The sequence below is a fragment of the Dermacentor variabilis genome, chromosome 6 (genome assembly GCF_050947875.1).
Source record: "Dermacentor variabilis isolate Ectoservices chromosome 6, ASM5094787v1, whole genome shotgun sequence".
Lineage (NCBI taxonomy): Eukaryota > Metazoa > Arthropoda > Arachnida > Ixodida > Ixodidae > Dermacentor > Dermacentor variabilis.
In genome coordinates this window covers 184,516,305-184,531,901 of record NC_134573.1, presented here as the reverse complement: position 1 = coordinate 184,531,901, position 15,597 = coordinate 184,516,305, and the positions used below count along the sequence as shown (strand labels likewise).

The following is a 15,597-nucleotide window of genomic DNA, read 5'->3' as shown; positions in this document are numbered from 1 at the left end:
CTTCTACAAAAGAAAGATTTCATTGTCATTAGTCGATCAACAGCCACAAATTAAGTATAAAGTACACACCAATATTCTTAACTGTTGAATGATATTGTAAAGGAATATTCAATGCCCCATTTCTTTCATTTGGTTTAGTTTAAGATCACGTTGTGGAATGCAGGTCATATATGCGGGCTAATGGTTCTAAATTTAAGGGAAGGGTTACATATAGTGAAAATGTGGCGGACCTCAATTGAGACAATTTATAAGTAAAATTAGTAATAGTAAGTAACTAAAGTCTAAAGAACAAGTATTCACGCATCATGCAGAAACAAATATTTCTTTTGTGCTCTTAAAACACACACATTGCTCGGGGTTTCCTCATTTCGCTGCGCCGCAGGGCATCTGAAGAGCTGGGCTACGTCAGCCGACTAGCCCGCGTGTGCACCTCGGACCCGGCGTACAGCACCTACACTGAAGTGACCCTCCAGTGCCTCGGTCCTGATGGCACCGACTACAATCTTCTCACTGATGCTGGAGTCATGGCGGCCGGCGAAGACGTTGCCGATGAACTAGGACTAGAACCTGGCTCATCAGACTCCCGAGTCCTCGTTGGCCTATTTGTCGTAAGCGCCGACCACACCACACGGCCCAGTCGACGGTCAGCTGTCTGCCTTTTCGCCATGACAGACGTGGAGCAGAAGTTCACCGAGAATGTCCACATGTGCTACAACGGCAGCGTGCTCACCAGAAACATGGACTACATTGCAGGAAGCATCAACCAGTGTCCGGAGCCAGGGGTGAGTGCACAGAATTCTCACTTGATATCCATGCTCAACGATTTCTGTCCTGGAGAGGAATCTATAACGAGTAGTCAACGATACCCTTTGTCCTCTACTTCTTGCAGAAAGCGGGAAACATAATCAACTTCTGCAACGAGACCGTCAAGCTCAACGGATCAGTTCCCATCTCTGCGAAGGCGGCGATCACGTACCCCAACGACACGCTGACGTCACTGGCTACCGTCCTTGTGGGACACCATAATGTTCTCTTCGTGGGAACTGCTAAGGGAACGCTCAGAAAGGTTCGCCTACTCTCCTATACCTGTAGCCCCGCAACTTCACATTGCTTCGAGTGATAAGCAGATTTCTCAATAATTCCTAACAACTAATATACACCAAATAGTTCAACCAACAAACAAATTGATACAGAGCATAAGATTACCAGCTGCTGCTTTAGAATGCACATGTAGTAAAGCTCGAGTGACAATGTTTTTGTCAAAGCGAATACTTGCTACTGGCATACATTGCTTTTGTCGTTTTAATCTGAAAGTTATTAGAATATGCTGTTATAACTCCGCGCTTTTTATAACTACGTAGTCATAATCAATGGTTTGATATTTGCTGTCTGACAATAGCTTCCACCGTATTGTTTTATCTCTTGACCCACTGGCTGCCACCAAACGCTTCGGGCCTTATGTGAGCATGCAAGAAATATTTCTAACAGATGTGTCACTTAGTGTGCTAATGCATGCACCTATATAGAGACGTGCATATTTTGCTTGAAATCTTAGAAAAACGATTCTGCCATTACTGCCGTTTTATTTTCGCTCAGATTTCACAGAAAGATTGTAATTTATGGTACGGGTCACATAGTGTAATACTTCGTATAGCTACATGCATGGTATTTATGCTGCTTTCCTTTGCGTCCTCGGTTGCACCGATAAGGAATCAACTTGAAATACCCTCTAAAGCTCTGCTTTTTCGTAGCTTGCTGACAATGGAAATGACGTAGCCGCCATGTTTTAAACATCACGTACACTGACGAAGCCAACTTTATACTTTTTTGACATATCAGACAAGTAACTGTGCCGCGTTTTATCTTGCACAATTAGGGCCATTAATGCGATATTTCAGTGAAATTTTAGCGAGAACAAATTAGTGGTAAGTGGAAAATCGTTTTTTTTTCTAACATATTAAGCGAATATGCATGTGCCTCTACAATGCAACAAAATTTAGCCATTGTTCTTTGTTGACGCAAGATGAAACGCATGTATTGGATTCCGCTTTTGCACGTAGTGTCTTGGCCTTGTTTCATGTTTCATCCGAAACCGTAAATTTAACCCATAAGCTTGTGCGATGACTCTGCATGCGCATCGTAGCTGCTTGCTGCGTTCACTAGGTGCATTTGACTGACGGTGCAGCGTGTTCCATGTTTTATGTTGTAATGCACAGCGCACAATGCGCATTGTTTCCATTATTTGGCGCTGTGTAGTAGCTTACCGTACAATACAAGATCGGCAAAATATCATTCAAAATATAGAACTAAATACTGCGAACCAACCTCGGCTATTGCTCAGTTATTAAGGTAATGTGAGCAGTTCGTGTTCTTTGAAATGCATTTTACTGTACCTTCGACAGCTAATGCGGTGCTGAGGTGATTTTTCTATAAGTATGAACACCATGGCAGACGCCACTGTGGTTACGGTGGTCATCGACTTTGCAATGGAATGAGTCGCGGAGTGCTTTTCTTCCAGATTCTCATCACCGGAGCCACAGCCGCTGAAGAGTTTGAGCAAGTGCCTTTAGATCCGGGACATAAGATCATCCCCCAGATAAACGTGGATGCTGCTCAGAACTTCCTCTTCGCGGTTTCCGTATACAAGGCAAGTAAAGCACGGCCCAGCTGCAATTACTATTCCATTTCCCTTCGCAATCAAGGCGTTGCACAGTACGCTTACCAGCGATAGTCTTTCCTAAGAGAACACAGAAGCAGACGTTATAGTGCGGCAAGATTTATAGTAGGACCATCCTTCAATTGTTATCTCAAAGGGGCGCAGTGAGATGGAGGAGGTTCGTTACGTTCGTCAATATTAATGCACATTTGAAGAGCTGCTAACTTGCTGAAATATTAGTCTGACTGGTTGTCTGGCATGATACTTCTGGTGCTGGTCATAATTAGGATGTACTTCCAAAGTACACGGGGAATGATACTGAGAAGCTGTAGCATTTTATGTATCTTATGCTGTAGTCGCATGTGCTTGGACTACCTAGGGGAGGTTGGGCCTTTATTATTATTATTATTATTATTATTATTATTATTATTATTATTATTATTATTATTATTATTATTATTATTATTATTATTATTATTACTTGTTTTGAAGGTGGCTTTTGTGAGCTGTTTCAGATCACCTTTAGCCCAATCTTCTTCGGTCTGCAGTGTATACTGTGAACCAAAATAGAGAAGTTTATTGTTGAAGAAAGCTAAGAGTGAAGTCTGCGCAAGGATGACACGTTAATTTAATTCCACCGATCGCAAAGCCTGAAAATGCACAAGGTCACGTTTAACTTGATGTCTAAACTATATGAGAAGTAAAAATGAACAAGAATAGGAAAATTAGACGAATAAAATTAGTTGGGCCATGGGTTTCATTGTTATCTATTTTGCTAGCAGTATATAGAAACGTGTTAGCTGATAATTTGTTTGCTCGCATCATAATTGTATCGCTCAAAGTGAACTTTTCGGTTATTTCATGGTCCGACGCAGGCTGACTATTCAAAAGCAACTTGAAGGTGACACAAGTAAAGGGAGATAAAGATAGACAGGCAGAAACCTTCACGGTATGGTGGCCCTTTCCCCTGCATATAACCGTAAAGCTAAAGGATGGCAAAAAAAAAAAATAGAGAGACAGAGAGCAACAGAATGTTCGCACAGGGAACACTGAAACCACTCCTACACAAGCCTGCAGATGGCGCTGCCACTACGGCAAAGGAAAATCCTTGAAGGGCTTAACAGCAAGACACTAACTGGATACAATTCTTTGAAAAAACCGTGAAACGCCTTGAGAGCACGCGTTGGTCAGTTAAGGGCCAAATTCGCAAGAGTAATACAGTAAGATTCCCTGATTAGCCGGCATCCGTGGATGCGCAGCTATACATGGCACGATGCGGCAAAGAGTGTGCCGCCAATTGCCACTCAATTTTATGCTCGAACAGCTTTGATGACTCAGCTTTCGACCGGCTTTCATGAACATGGAAATATACAACACTACGCGGTTTTACTCAGGTATAATATACTTGGCCTGCGCTTGACGGAGAGGAGCGACACAGAGAGAGACTGTGCAAGGTGTCCGTTTCAATCTGGTGCACTGCTCGAGCGCAGCGCGACGCAAAGCTCCTCGCTGACCTGCGTCCAAGCATCCGAGAAGAGCGCCGACAAAGCGCCGCGCGGCACCTAATGGACGGCGCGACGACCCCTCGACACCCTCGCACTCCTCCCCAATTCCCGAGCTCCCTTCGGTCAAGCCCCGAACACTCACTGCGCCGCCCCACGTGAAGCGTGTCAGGTTCAACACGGCTCTGCTCTTAGCCGCGAAACCGACTGAGCGCTGCTCCGTTTGAAACTCCACTCGGGGGATGCAAAAGTTGTCCGCCTCTCTGTTTGCTTTTTCTTTCTCATAGACGCATGCGAGAAACGCGACCTTTGCAGTTGTTTTGCGTTATTCTTTCTGTTTTTTTGACGACGCACGACGCGGCACGTCTTGTTTTCTTTGCGCGCATTTTGCCCGCTTTTGTTTATTTCGTAGCGTGGACCCTGGTTTGCCTCGGTGCAGTGGAGGTCTCCTTTTGTTGACAGCTAGGAGTGTTTTCGGGCAGAGGTAGCAATGAACAAAATAAAGGTGACCAAAGTATTGCATGAAAAGCTGCGAGAGAAAAAGGCCAAGAACGCGATGGAATTTGTCAGATTCTATTTTTGGAAGCGTTCATCGAGGTGCAGTGAGTGCGTGCCGTTGCCATGGCCGCTGTTTGCATTGAATTCTGCTCGATTTGTTCGATCACGAATTACGGGGAGAGTAATTAACGTGAGAGAGAGGAACGAAAGGTAACACTAGCCGCACTGATGCACGAGGGTGCACGCCAAGAAGAGTCGCCGAAGCCAGTCATCGCCAGGTACTGCACCAGCGCCAGCGACGCATAATACCACAGCCCAATATTTTCCTTATTTGGAAATGGTGTAGTCCGTCCGCTGTCACACATTCTGGAGAAGGTCGCATCGGTCATCGGAACAAGGATTAGAATGCAAGAAGCGATTCCCACATGCCCGTGTCCAACAATTAAACAAGGATTGCGTGAACCACACTTAGCCACACGTGAAGAATCGACACTTACCCACAGGTAAAGAGTACGGGTGCATCGCAGAGGAAATGTTGCGGCAGCCGCTGCAGCTGGAGCCGAAGTATAACTGCGTGCCGACAATACTTCGATGTTAGCCTGCTATCTAAGAGCCTTCTGAGCAGCTAAGCAGTCCGGCTCTCGTCGTTTTAATTAACCGAAAAATTCATTCCGCGTCAGTAATCGCTTTCTTTCTTTCTTTGTTTCTTTGTGTTCGAAACGCATAAAAAATCAATGCCATTCCACTCTGTGAAGGTGGATGAACAGCGGAACTCTATATACGGTGAGACACTATATTAATTTAAATAAGGACACACAGAAAACGTGAATTGTCGTTTTAATACAGTCTTCATTATTTTGTCACTAGGGTGACCATAGCTTTGTGGTCGCTATGGTAGACTCGTCGCTAGCAGCATCCGGGCCCATTGCCGCTTCTGCTCACGCCGTGTCGTTCTTCGTAGGCATGCTGTTCTTCCTCGCTCCGCACAATACGCGGCCTACGCACTAGACGGCCGGAATGCAATTGATATGACGTGTCTATGCAGTGCGTGTCGTCACAGCCAAAGAGAGACGCCGATTGGCTATTTACAGTTTGACGTTGTAGTTTTATTTTATTTATTATTATGATTTAGTTTGTAGGTATACTTCACTGTAGCGCTGTCTACGGACGACGCACAGGAGGTGAGCGGAGAGGGTGCGCCGCAGCTTTGAGGCGAACGCAGACGCCGCACTGCAGTGGAGAGGGTACACAGGCGATGCGCTTTTGCTTTGATATCATCGAGGCTACGGCGTTTGTGACCTACGCGCTCGGTCTACGCACGCAGTGATCAGCTGGAAACTAAAGTGTAACATCTCCGCTGTAAAAACAAAGGCTCCAGATGATCTTTTCCGACGCGGGTTTCAGTTCCTTTGATGGGCGGCACACACACAACTGCGGCTGTTACTAGAACAGTGTTGTCTAAAAATCCACCTCTTAAAGGAATATTCTTTATTTCAATGCGGATGTGTCAGTGGTTTCGATGTTCTATATCTTTGTGTTTAGAGCTGTATGGTGACGTCAGGTGATTTTTCCTACAGGTCAGCAAGGTTCGCATCGAGAAATGTCAGCTGTACGAGACCTGTGAATCATGCCTCGCTTCCCGCAATCCGTTCTGTGGATGGTGTTCTTTGGAAAGGAGGTGAGTTCAGATCATTGATAGATTTCTGATCCTGCTGTACGGGACACCGAAATATCATCTTGCTCTGAAGTACCGAAGCCGTCACGCGTAGGCGTACACAAAATATTACGACGACCGTCAAAAGGGCATCGTGTTCTACTGCATATTATGCCTTAATGTCTAACTTCGACACTGGCTTCGTACTTCTACCCGATGCCAATAGCAATTTCATTTTCGCGCCAAATGACATTCTTTACCAGTAGCCCCAACCCTATTCTAAGATTTATTTTAACGCATACGTGCGTACACATCACTAGGCAACGGTCGAGATACCCATCGTCACACTATCGTTCAGCCGCCACCAACTTCGTAATCTGCGGCCGAACTAACTTAAACGTTAGGCCCTTTGCGCGCCAAAGAGCATCTGGTCTTGGGCGGCAATGTGCTCCCCCTTTTGTCTCGCATAACTTCTCGCGATGGTCACGCGAGTTCACTAAGCACCTGAAACTTGTCTCATCAATGCAACATGTATGTGCTATTGAATAAAAAAAAAATAAAAAACTCGGTAACCTGCTCTCATCAACTGTTCTTGAAATGCCGAGAATTTCAGTGTTAATAGCCATGGAGCATCTTTTACAACTGTCTGATCACACAGGCAAGAGATGTCTAATATGTGCAAAGGATGCTCCAGCTAACGCTAACCATGACCTTAAAAATTTTAAATTTCTACAGTATACCATTATTAGACCTACAGTGTTTGGAAAGCAGTCCGCTTCCGCCTTCAGAATAATTTCGTTGCACTAATTACTGAGTATTGATAGAAGAAGTAGAACAACAACTTTATTCAAAGGTCCGGCGAGTTATCCAGGGATCGGGCGAACATCCCCGCCTATGCGTCGGCCACTAGCCCTTGACCTAAAGTTATTTATTTTGTGAGTTCTTGAACTAAGGGTTTTCCGATGAGAAATCCGTTATTTAATTCTAAAGCGTACCATTTTCTGAGCGCGTTATTTTTTGCTGGTCAGGCAATGGTCGCACTTTGTTCTTTCGTATCCCTTTGCAGCCCGCTTTAGTGCCACGGCCGGCGTGCGGGCGCGTAATCACGCGGAACTTTTCGTATTGCCCGCTACGAGTAAAGCTCGCAAAAAATATCTACGCAGTACATAACGCGCTGAAAACTTCTAAACTGGATGTTTTGGGATCCAACAACAGCTTTCCCGTCGGAATTCAAGCATCTGACTGAAAATTTAATGCTTATTGTACATTTGCTGTAATCACCCAAGTAATAATCACAACAAAAATTACCCTGGTGGCAGAAGAGGACTGATGACCTAATGCTGTAGCTATTATAATTGTATATACCAATTTCCTTAAGAGCTTGGCTAACGGTAACTGGGGCTCTCTGTATGGTATTTGAGGCTCTTAGCCAGACGTAATGCTAACAGCAGTACTTTTTTTGTTGGCGAAACGTTCGAAATCCTTGAATGTGAATTGTCGGACCCTATTCGAATCGTGAAGTTTTCTGCACAAGAGAAGGATGTTTGAAGGCAGGTCAACGCGCGCAGTCGCCGGGAATGCGAGCAACCACTTAGCGCATCTGTTTTAATTTCTTCCAAGCGGTGCCTCTCCGAACTACATTATCACACTTTTTGAATCACACTTCCCCAAAGCAAATTTAGATCAGCTAGCGAAGGCGTATTTTTTTTTTATTTATTTGATACTGTCAACCCCGTTGTTGGGGTCATTACAGGGAGGGTGATGTGTCAAGAATACATGATACATAATTTTCTTTCTATGTAACATACAACATACATACATAAGGCTTTCCCGTCTAAGCATAGTCGATTACTGGTTTCTGAATATATACATTTCTGTGATAAGTATAATTCACTGGCAAGGTGGATGTATACCTCCATTTTATCGCTGACGTACGGATTGAGTTCGCTTATTGATCGAATAAATAAATTCATACAACCGCCTGCACCATCTTGGGAGCCTTAAATGTTGCAGTGTGCCATGTGTTATATAGTTCAGCGTGGAAATTCAACTCGGATATACAGAATTTCTACCTTTCGACATCCTTGATGCAGTTATACTTGGCTAAATTTGACCGAATTGGTCGTATGCGACAACTCACTAAGCGATAATAAATACCCCTTTGCTGCCGCCTCCCGTCACAGACAGTGATTTTCGCGAGGCACACGGTTCCTAAACTTAACCTCGGTGGGTCGAACTCACCTCTCGCATCCGAAGGGGGCATCTCCTCACGAAAGCAGAAATTAGAGTGACTTAAAATAAAAAAGACAGCGTTCCCTTGCGGATACGCGTTCACCACAAGGCACGTGGTATCGCACCAGAGATTGCGCTCCTTTTTCTTGCTGCATATCGCGCGCATTTTTCTTTTCCCTCTCGCCTCAAAGAATAGCGTAAGTTTTCATTTCACCTCCAGCTTGCCGACGTGCAGGGTTGAAATGTGGCTGTGAACTGGGGGGGGGGGGGGGGGGGGCACGCTAGTAGGAGCTGCTGGTTGTGGGGAGAATGGTCTCGTGTTTTTACAGCCATCATATTACGCTCGGTTTACGACCCTATAAAAAGCGGAGGCGGCCGGCACTGCAGATTTGGTTATAAGCACGTCCTCCAGCCAAGGTGGCGCTCCCATCTTTTGTCTTCCTTCTACTCCCGTGGCAACACTTCGCAACCGCGCGCTCAGCGCCATCGTGGGCGTTGTTGCAAGTGGAGGGTGAGCTTTGTACGCGCAACGAATGCTGCTACCTCGCACAAAACACGCCGCATTTGGTGAGTGGGAGTGAGCTGTGGTGGTCGTGCTATTGCCTCGTGCACGAGCGGCCATGACGTAAGAATGCGTGAGCAAAGAGAGAGAGACACTTGCAAGAAGAAACAGAACGAAACGAAAGACGCGAATGAAATGAAACGACAAAGTAGCAAAACGCAGGCTACGGCGAAGACGGCAGCGTCCCCGAATGGAGGAAACAGTGCGCTCTTATGACCTTAGCCTGCTATTACTCGGCTCTTTCCACCTGCGGTGGTCATAACATCACGGAGACCGCGATAAGAGGCATGCTTGTTTACGCAAAGTAAGAGGCCAGCTATGAAAATATGAAAATACAAATCAGATGGCGCGCGATGGCGTGGTGTGGAAGCGAGAGTATCGTCACGGGTGAGGAAGCGAATGAGGGCGGTGATGTGTGCCGCAGAACATGGCTTACAAGGTGACTCGATGTACCCAAACTGAGAAGAAACAAAAAATAGAATGAATGGGTAATAAAAGAAAAGGGCCAGAGAGAAAGAGAGCGCATGGAAACAACGAAGCAGCGTAACCGAGACTAGATAGCGGGAATTAAACCTCGAGAAAGTAGAGAAATTGAAAGCCGCCTTGGTCGGACAGGGAGGATGACCAAATTAACGGAATAAACAAGGTCCTGCCTTCGAGCCGAGGCGTCCTGTACGAGGGGCTGCCGTGGCACTCGGAGAAGCAAAATCGAACAAGGCAGTTCTGGCGAGTGGCTTGAGAACGTTAAAACACCGGCTCACCTCCCCCACCCGCAATACTTGCCTTCGGGGCTTCTCGTTTGCGGGCTGCTTGTTCGTCCATGAGAACCGGAACCACCGGGTGCCGCGGCGGCGCAGTAATCTCGACGGAGCTATTTCGAGTAAGACGATACTTGTTTTCCTCGCATCTTATAGCGAAAGAGAGAGGAAACGTGATTAGATATCGACTAGCTTCCGCACGCCGTTGCTCGGCGGTTCCCTCGCTTTACGTATAGATGGGGAAGTCATCGGAGCCGCAACGAGAGATGCCTCCGACGGCGTCTTGCTCGCAGCTCGAAGCATCCGGCCTCGGCTTTCTTTTGCGGTTTCGCGCAAGTCGGGCGCTTGCCAATTTGCAGTCGCCGCGTCGTTACAGGAAGGCTGCGCTCCTGGGAATCGGTTTGGAACCCTGTTGCGCCGATGCTTGCTTTTGTTGCCGTTGTTTTTACTCTAAACGAGTGTGCGGGCAACCACTTTGTCCCGTGGGTCTCGGAACTCAAGGAGCCAAGCCTAAAGTGGTTAATCTTTTCTTCCTTTCTTCATTCTTCCTTTCCTTTGATTGGGCACACGCGTAGAGCCCCAAGTTGCGCTAGATGTGAGTCAGATACGTGCAGGGAAAGCGAGAGTACATCTTTATCTTCTTTTCGCTGACATAAATACATATACGAAGATGAATAAACTCGCGCATCATGTTTCTTGTTCGAGGTGTACTGCGTGTTCTCTGTTACTCGAATAGTCAACCATTACTGTAGTGGAACGCTGACCATAGGTAAGCGTGAATGTAGGAAAGATGCGTCCTGCATGCAGTGCAGCGGCATATCGAAGGTTACTGGATTTTGCCTTCGAAGACGAGTACGACATGCGCCGTACGGAAGTTCATTTAATACTATACACTTTTCAGGAGAAACAAAAAATGCCGCCCGAGCCCACTTTTGTGTGATGCGTAGCTCTCAGTTAATCAAGGACGGTTGATGTAAAAGCAAGTAAAGTACTATATTCCAAAGTGCTTTTCATCTCGTCCCTCTTTCTTGATCTGAGTAGATTAGGCACCATCACATTTCGATTGAAAGAACAGAGAAGCGCAGACGCGGATGCTTCTAGACAGATCGCGGGAACGGGGCCGTATCATGTTCCTGAAATTCAGATTAGGAGTAATGTTCTTCCCGAAATAGCACGTCATCCGAGCGCGTCGCAATTCCTCCTGCAAGCCAGCGCGATGCACGCACCACGAAACCCCGAAAGAATTCCGAAGAAGTTCCCATGATTGCATTTGAAGAGCGCCTGAGAGAGATTGTTGTGCGGCATTGGTCGCAATAACGCGCGCATTTTAGGCGCAGCGCGTAGCCGCAGAAAGCTTAAGTAATGGCCTCGCTGTCTTTTATTCTGTTCCCACTAGGCCGTCTCTTTGTTTCACAATGCTTTTTTATTTTTGTTTGAGGTGCCTGCTCTATAACACGGACTGTTATCCGAATTGTGATTGGTCGAGATGTCGCGTCTTGAACATTTGATTGGCCACTAGAGCATAAGATTGTTTCAGTACACTGCGCCTCTCCCTTTTTCTTCCTTTTTGGTACTAGGCGCAAAACCTCCTAAATACCAAATTGGGAGATTCGTGCAGCGTTTTTGGCACGCTGCAGCTGGAAATAAAAAGGCTTTGCAACGCCATTACTTAGCCACTCTCTTTCTCATTATTTTCCGCAACTAACTATTTTAATGCTCCTCTTGAAAGCCATTATTACTAGGACACCTAATGCGGTGATCAAATGCGTTCTGACTGATTATGCGTAATATTATGCTGTATATAAAACTAGAGAGGTACGCAGTGCAGCCGCAATGGCATGCCACCTTCGTCTTACAATTAACATAAAAAATGCTTAGTATGTCCTGGCCATCAATAATGAAGATGACTTGCAAAAATGATTGAAGACATTAGCCGCCATAGCTTAAGGGTACGTTTGAATATTATTATGCAGAATATTGTTACGCGAAGGACAAGTCAGTAAGACGAGCAACTATTTACAGGTTATATTTACAACAGCGGTTGCAGCGCTGACCGGTTAGATTCACAGCGTTCGCCCAGTTCGTTCTTCCTCCTCTTTTCTCGAGTGATGGCGCCCACGCGACTCGTTCAAACAATCAAATACCACTCGCGTGTAGCATAATCCCCCGGCGGCAGAAGCGAGGTCCCGGAGCGTCTAAATGTCATCAGCGGGAGGGTGATACTGCTTCAGTCGTGTAACGTGCACGATATCACTGGACTGGGAAGCAGATGGGGCGTCAGGGGCGATCTCGTAGGTGACGGGGGTCACGGCACGAAGCACTCGGTATGGGCCTGTGTAACGAGACAGCAGTTTTTCTGACAGGCTGACCTGACGCGACGAAGACCATAGAAGAACCAAAGAACCAGGTGGGAAGTGCTCGTCTCGGTGTCGCCGGTCGTACAAACGCATTTGACTGTCTTGGGATTTCAGAAGGCGGTCACAGGCAAGTTCTCTTTCGTGGACACAGAGGGCGATGGCGTCAAGTGCATATTCACTGGTCGGTGCAGCGTGAACAAGAAGGGTTGTGTCGAAGGGCAGTGCTGGTTCTCGGCCGAACAGAAGGAAAAATGGGGAATAACCGGCTGTGTCGTGGCATAAGGAATTATAAGCAAATGGGACAAACGACAGAGCGAGGTCCCAGTCAGTGTGGTCTGAAGGGACATATTTCGCCAGCATGTCTGTGAGAGTGTGATTCAGATGCTCCATGAGGTCATTTGTTTGCGGTTGACGTGGATAGCTTGTGCCTCGTGGCACAGGATTGCAGGATGTCCGCGATAACTTTTGATAAGAATGTCTGGGGGAGTATGCTACACGCGTGTAGCAATATTAATGTAATGCTCCATAGACTGTCAAGATAACGAGAAATCGTGGTGGTCCATCAGCCCCTGCAATCTGTATAAGAGTGCGTTTATCTTGGCCTGTTAGCCACAGGAAGCCTTGATGATGGGAAAGAAATTTAGAGAAGATTAAAAATGGGTTGGAGCGCATAATGTAGGTATTACCAAGTTATGAATGGCTATCATACTTGATTGCCGCCCTTTAATAGAAAAGTGTACAATTATTGTATTCTCTTGCCAATAACATATGGGGCAGAATCTCGGAGCGTAACAAAGAAGCTTCAGGAGCAGTTCAGGAGCGGGCAATGATCTATGGAACGAAAAAATGATAAGTGTAACGTTAAGATACAGGAAAACATCTGTAGAAGAGAGAGGGAGAGTTAAGTCATAGGGGAAGGGCAAGGTTAACCAGACTGAACCCGGTGGGCTACCCTGGAGAAAAGTGAAAGGGGATTGAAAGGTGAGAAGTATAAAAGAGGTTCACACTTTGCACTGGAACACACACAATCAAGCGTTCATCGTTGAATCAAAACCAAGTGTTCTTAGAGAGCAAACTAGAGCAGTAGATATTCTAGTTGATATTAAGAGGAAGAAATGGGGAGCAGAGCAAGATAAATTCGTGGGGATATACACATTTCCATCGGGTGCGAAGGAAAGTGCTGGCGGTGAGTGAGCCTTTACTCTTTTCTAGCTTGTGCGAGCCAGTGCAGCCCTGCGGAACAATATGCAGATTATTTATCTCGTTCTACGTGAAAGCTACGTGATGCCAGTTCCTTCGAAGTCGTCAAAGAACCACTGTGTCGTCTTTCGATGCTGCGGTAACTACAATATGCAGAATTTTTCTTAGCTGCCAAAACATGCGACGCGCATCGTCAGCCGTGGTGTGCGCGCGTGTTGGCTGTATTGGTTTTTATTCAAGGAAGAGTAGCGGCGTTTCTGAACTGCCCCAATGAATTGAAAAATGACACTACCATGTGATCGCCTGGCGTACGAACTAAAACATAAGAGTGCTCATGTATAGTCAACTTACAGCAACATCGAAACATGTAAGCGCCAATCACGATAAAACATTTGCGTCAGCCACCGGCATCGTTCTCAGGCATTTCAAGTCTAGTGAACTTGAAGTAACTATACTATGTCTACGATGGCTATTTGTGAGGACACAATTTTTCGTAAAACGGTTGTGTGCGCCGTAGATGACAGGACGAATAGTAAGACCGAAAAAGAAATGGTTTCCATCCTCTTCTTCCGAAAAAGAAAAAAAGCCCCACTGACTAACGCCGCACTAAGACCTCGCATGGATATGTCGGATGCTTGGACCATGCGCTATAAAGCCCAAACAGATCTAAAACTCAGTATCTACCACTGCTCCGGAGACTCGCGCAGTCCTCAGCCGATCGCTCGACCACTAGACAAATGTCATTCACATTGTACAGTATCCTGTTCATCGCCGTCGTCGTCATCATCATGATGATGATCATCATCACATCATTATCATCATCACCCTCCTAGGTTTATGTCCACTGCTGGATGAGGGCCTCTCCCCGTGATGCCGTTTCCTCTATCCTGTTATTAGCAACCAAATAATTTTGCTCATAGGCGAAAAACTGGACGCCTAGTCAAGGTGAACAGCTTAACTTACTGCGCGGCAGAACAATACCCACGTTGTTAGGATCGTCTTATGTTCCGTAACTACTCATTGCTGCTAAACCACAGCTTAGAATTGCAGTGATAATGCTGCGGTAAGGCCAAATTTGGGAAACGGAATTTCAGAAATACATAACTGATGGGTCATAGGCTCAAACACGCACGCCACATAGCGCCGGGTGCTGCGTCCGCCCCAACGCCAGCAGGAACTCCGGCCATGCCGACTTAAATAATTTCACTACTACGTCCAACAAGAGCGTTTCCCATTTAGGAGACGCCACGTCATACTCAGTAAACCACGCGATCGCGAAAAACAGCCACTAGAAACGACCACCAAGCGTATATCTTGCATGCTCGTCTAAGTCCAGCATGCCGAATGCCCATAGATGGTACCGCTGCCTATGCGATGTGGCGGCGCTCATTGTAGAAAGAGGTCTATACTAGAGTTACAGAATTGGTGACAAGAGTAAGTGTAGACGGGGATGACGGAGACATAGGTAGAGTGATGAAATTAGGAAATTTGCAGAATGCAAGATGGTGTCAGATTACACAAGCCAGATGCTTTCGTCCTGCAGTGCACATAAACAGGCACATGACGATAATGATTAAGCCTGTACAAGGTCACCGACCTCTGGCGGGAATGCCTCAATAATAGCAAATTAGCAACGAGAGACAGACAGGCATTAATCAGTGCACGGAAACTGAGGCTGACGAAAGGAGCACATCCGCGCCACCTACCGTGCTGGCGCGCGTTAACAGCAATTTTTTTCTGGTATTTGAACTGCTCTCTGTAACTTTTCCACACCTTCTAAACACGCTGTCGGCTTATAAATTCTTGTTCATGAAATTGCTAACTCTATTCACTGCCAGTTGTTGAAGCCATATGCGCTTGGTTTTACAACGAAGCATTTCGTGTAATTAAGTGATTTGTGGTATATTCTTGTATATTCCCTTCTTGCGATATTTTCATCGTGTATAGGATATCTCGTTTCATAGATGATGGCATATGTAAACCGATCAATCGTTAATTAATTTATTTAATGTCCCCAGGAACAACACTGAGGTCTGGATACCGCTGCTACAGAAAAACAACACAAAACTAAAAAATATAAAGCAACTAAGAGTAAAATCTATGAAATAAACAATTTGATGATGATGATGATGATGATGATGATGATGATGATGATGTGCGAGATATTCTGGAGCAATG

At 45.9% G+C, this 15,597-nt stretch overlaps 1 protein-coding gene across 1 annotated transcript in view; it reads left to right on the top strand.

Moving 5' to 3' along the window:
- LOC142585938 (plexin-B-like) overlaps nt 1-15,597 on the top strand; it is a 547,589-nt gene that overhangs the window by 401,094 nt on the left and 130,898 nt on the right. The window contains exons 7-10 of the mRNA XM_075697062.1: nt 383-782; nt 890-1,066; nt 2,519-2,647; nt 6,234-6,334. Coding sequence (XP_075553177.1) covers nt 383-782; nt 890-1,066; nt 2,519-2,647; nt 6,234-6,334 — 807 coding nt within the window. The remainder of the gene's footprint in view (nt 1-382; nt 783-889; nt 1,067-2,518; nt 2,648-6,233; nt 6,335-15,597) is intronic.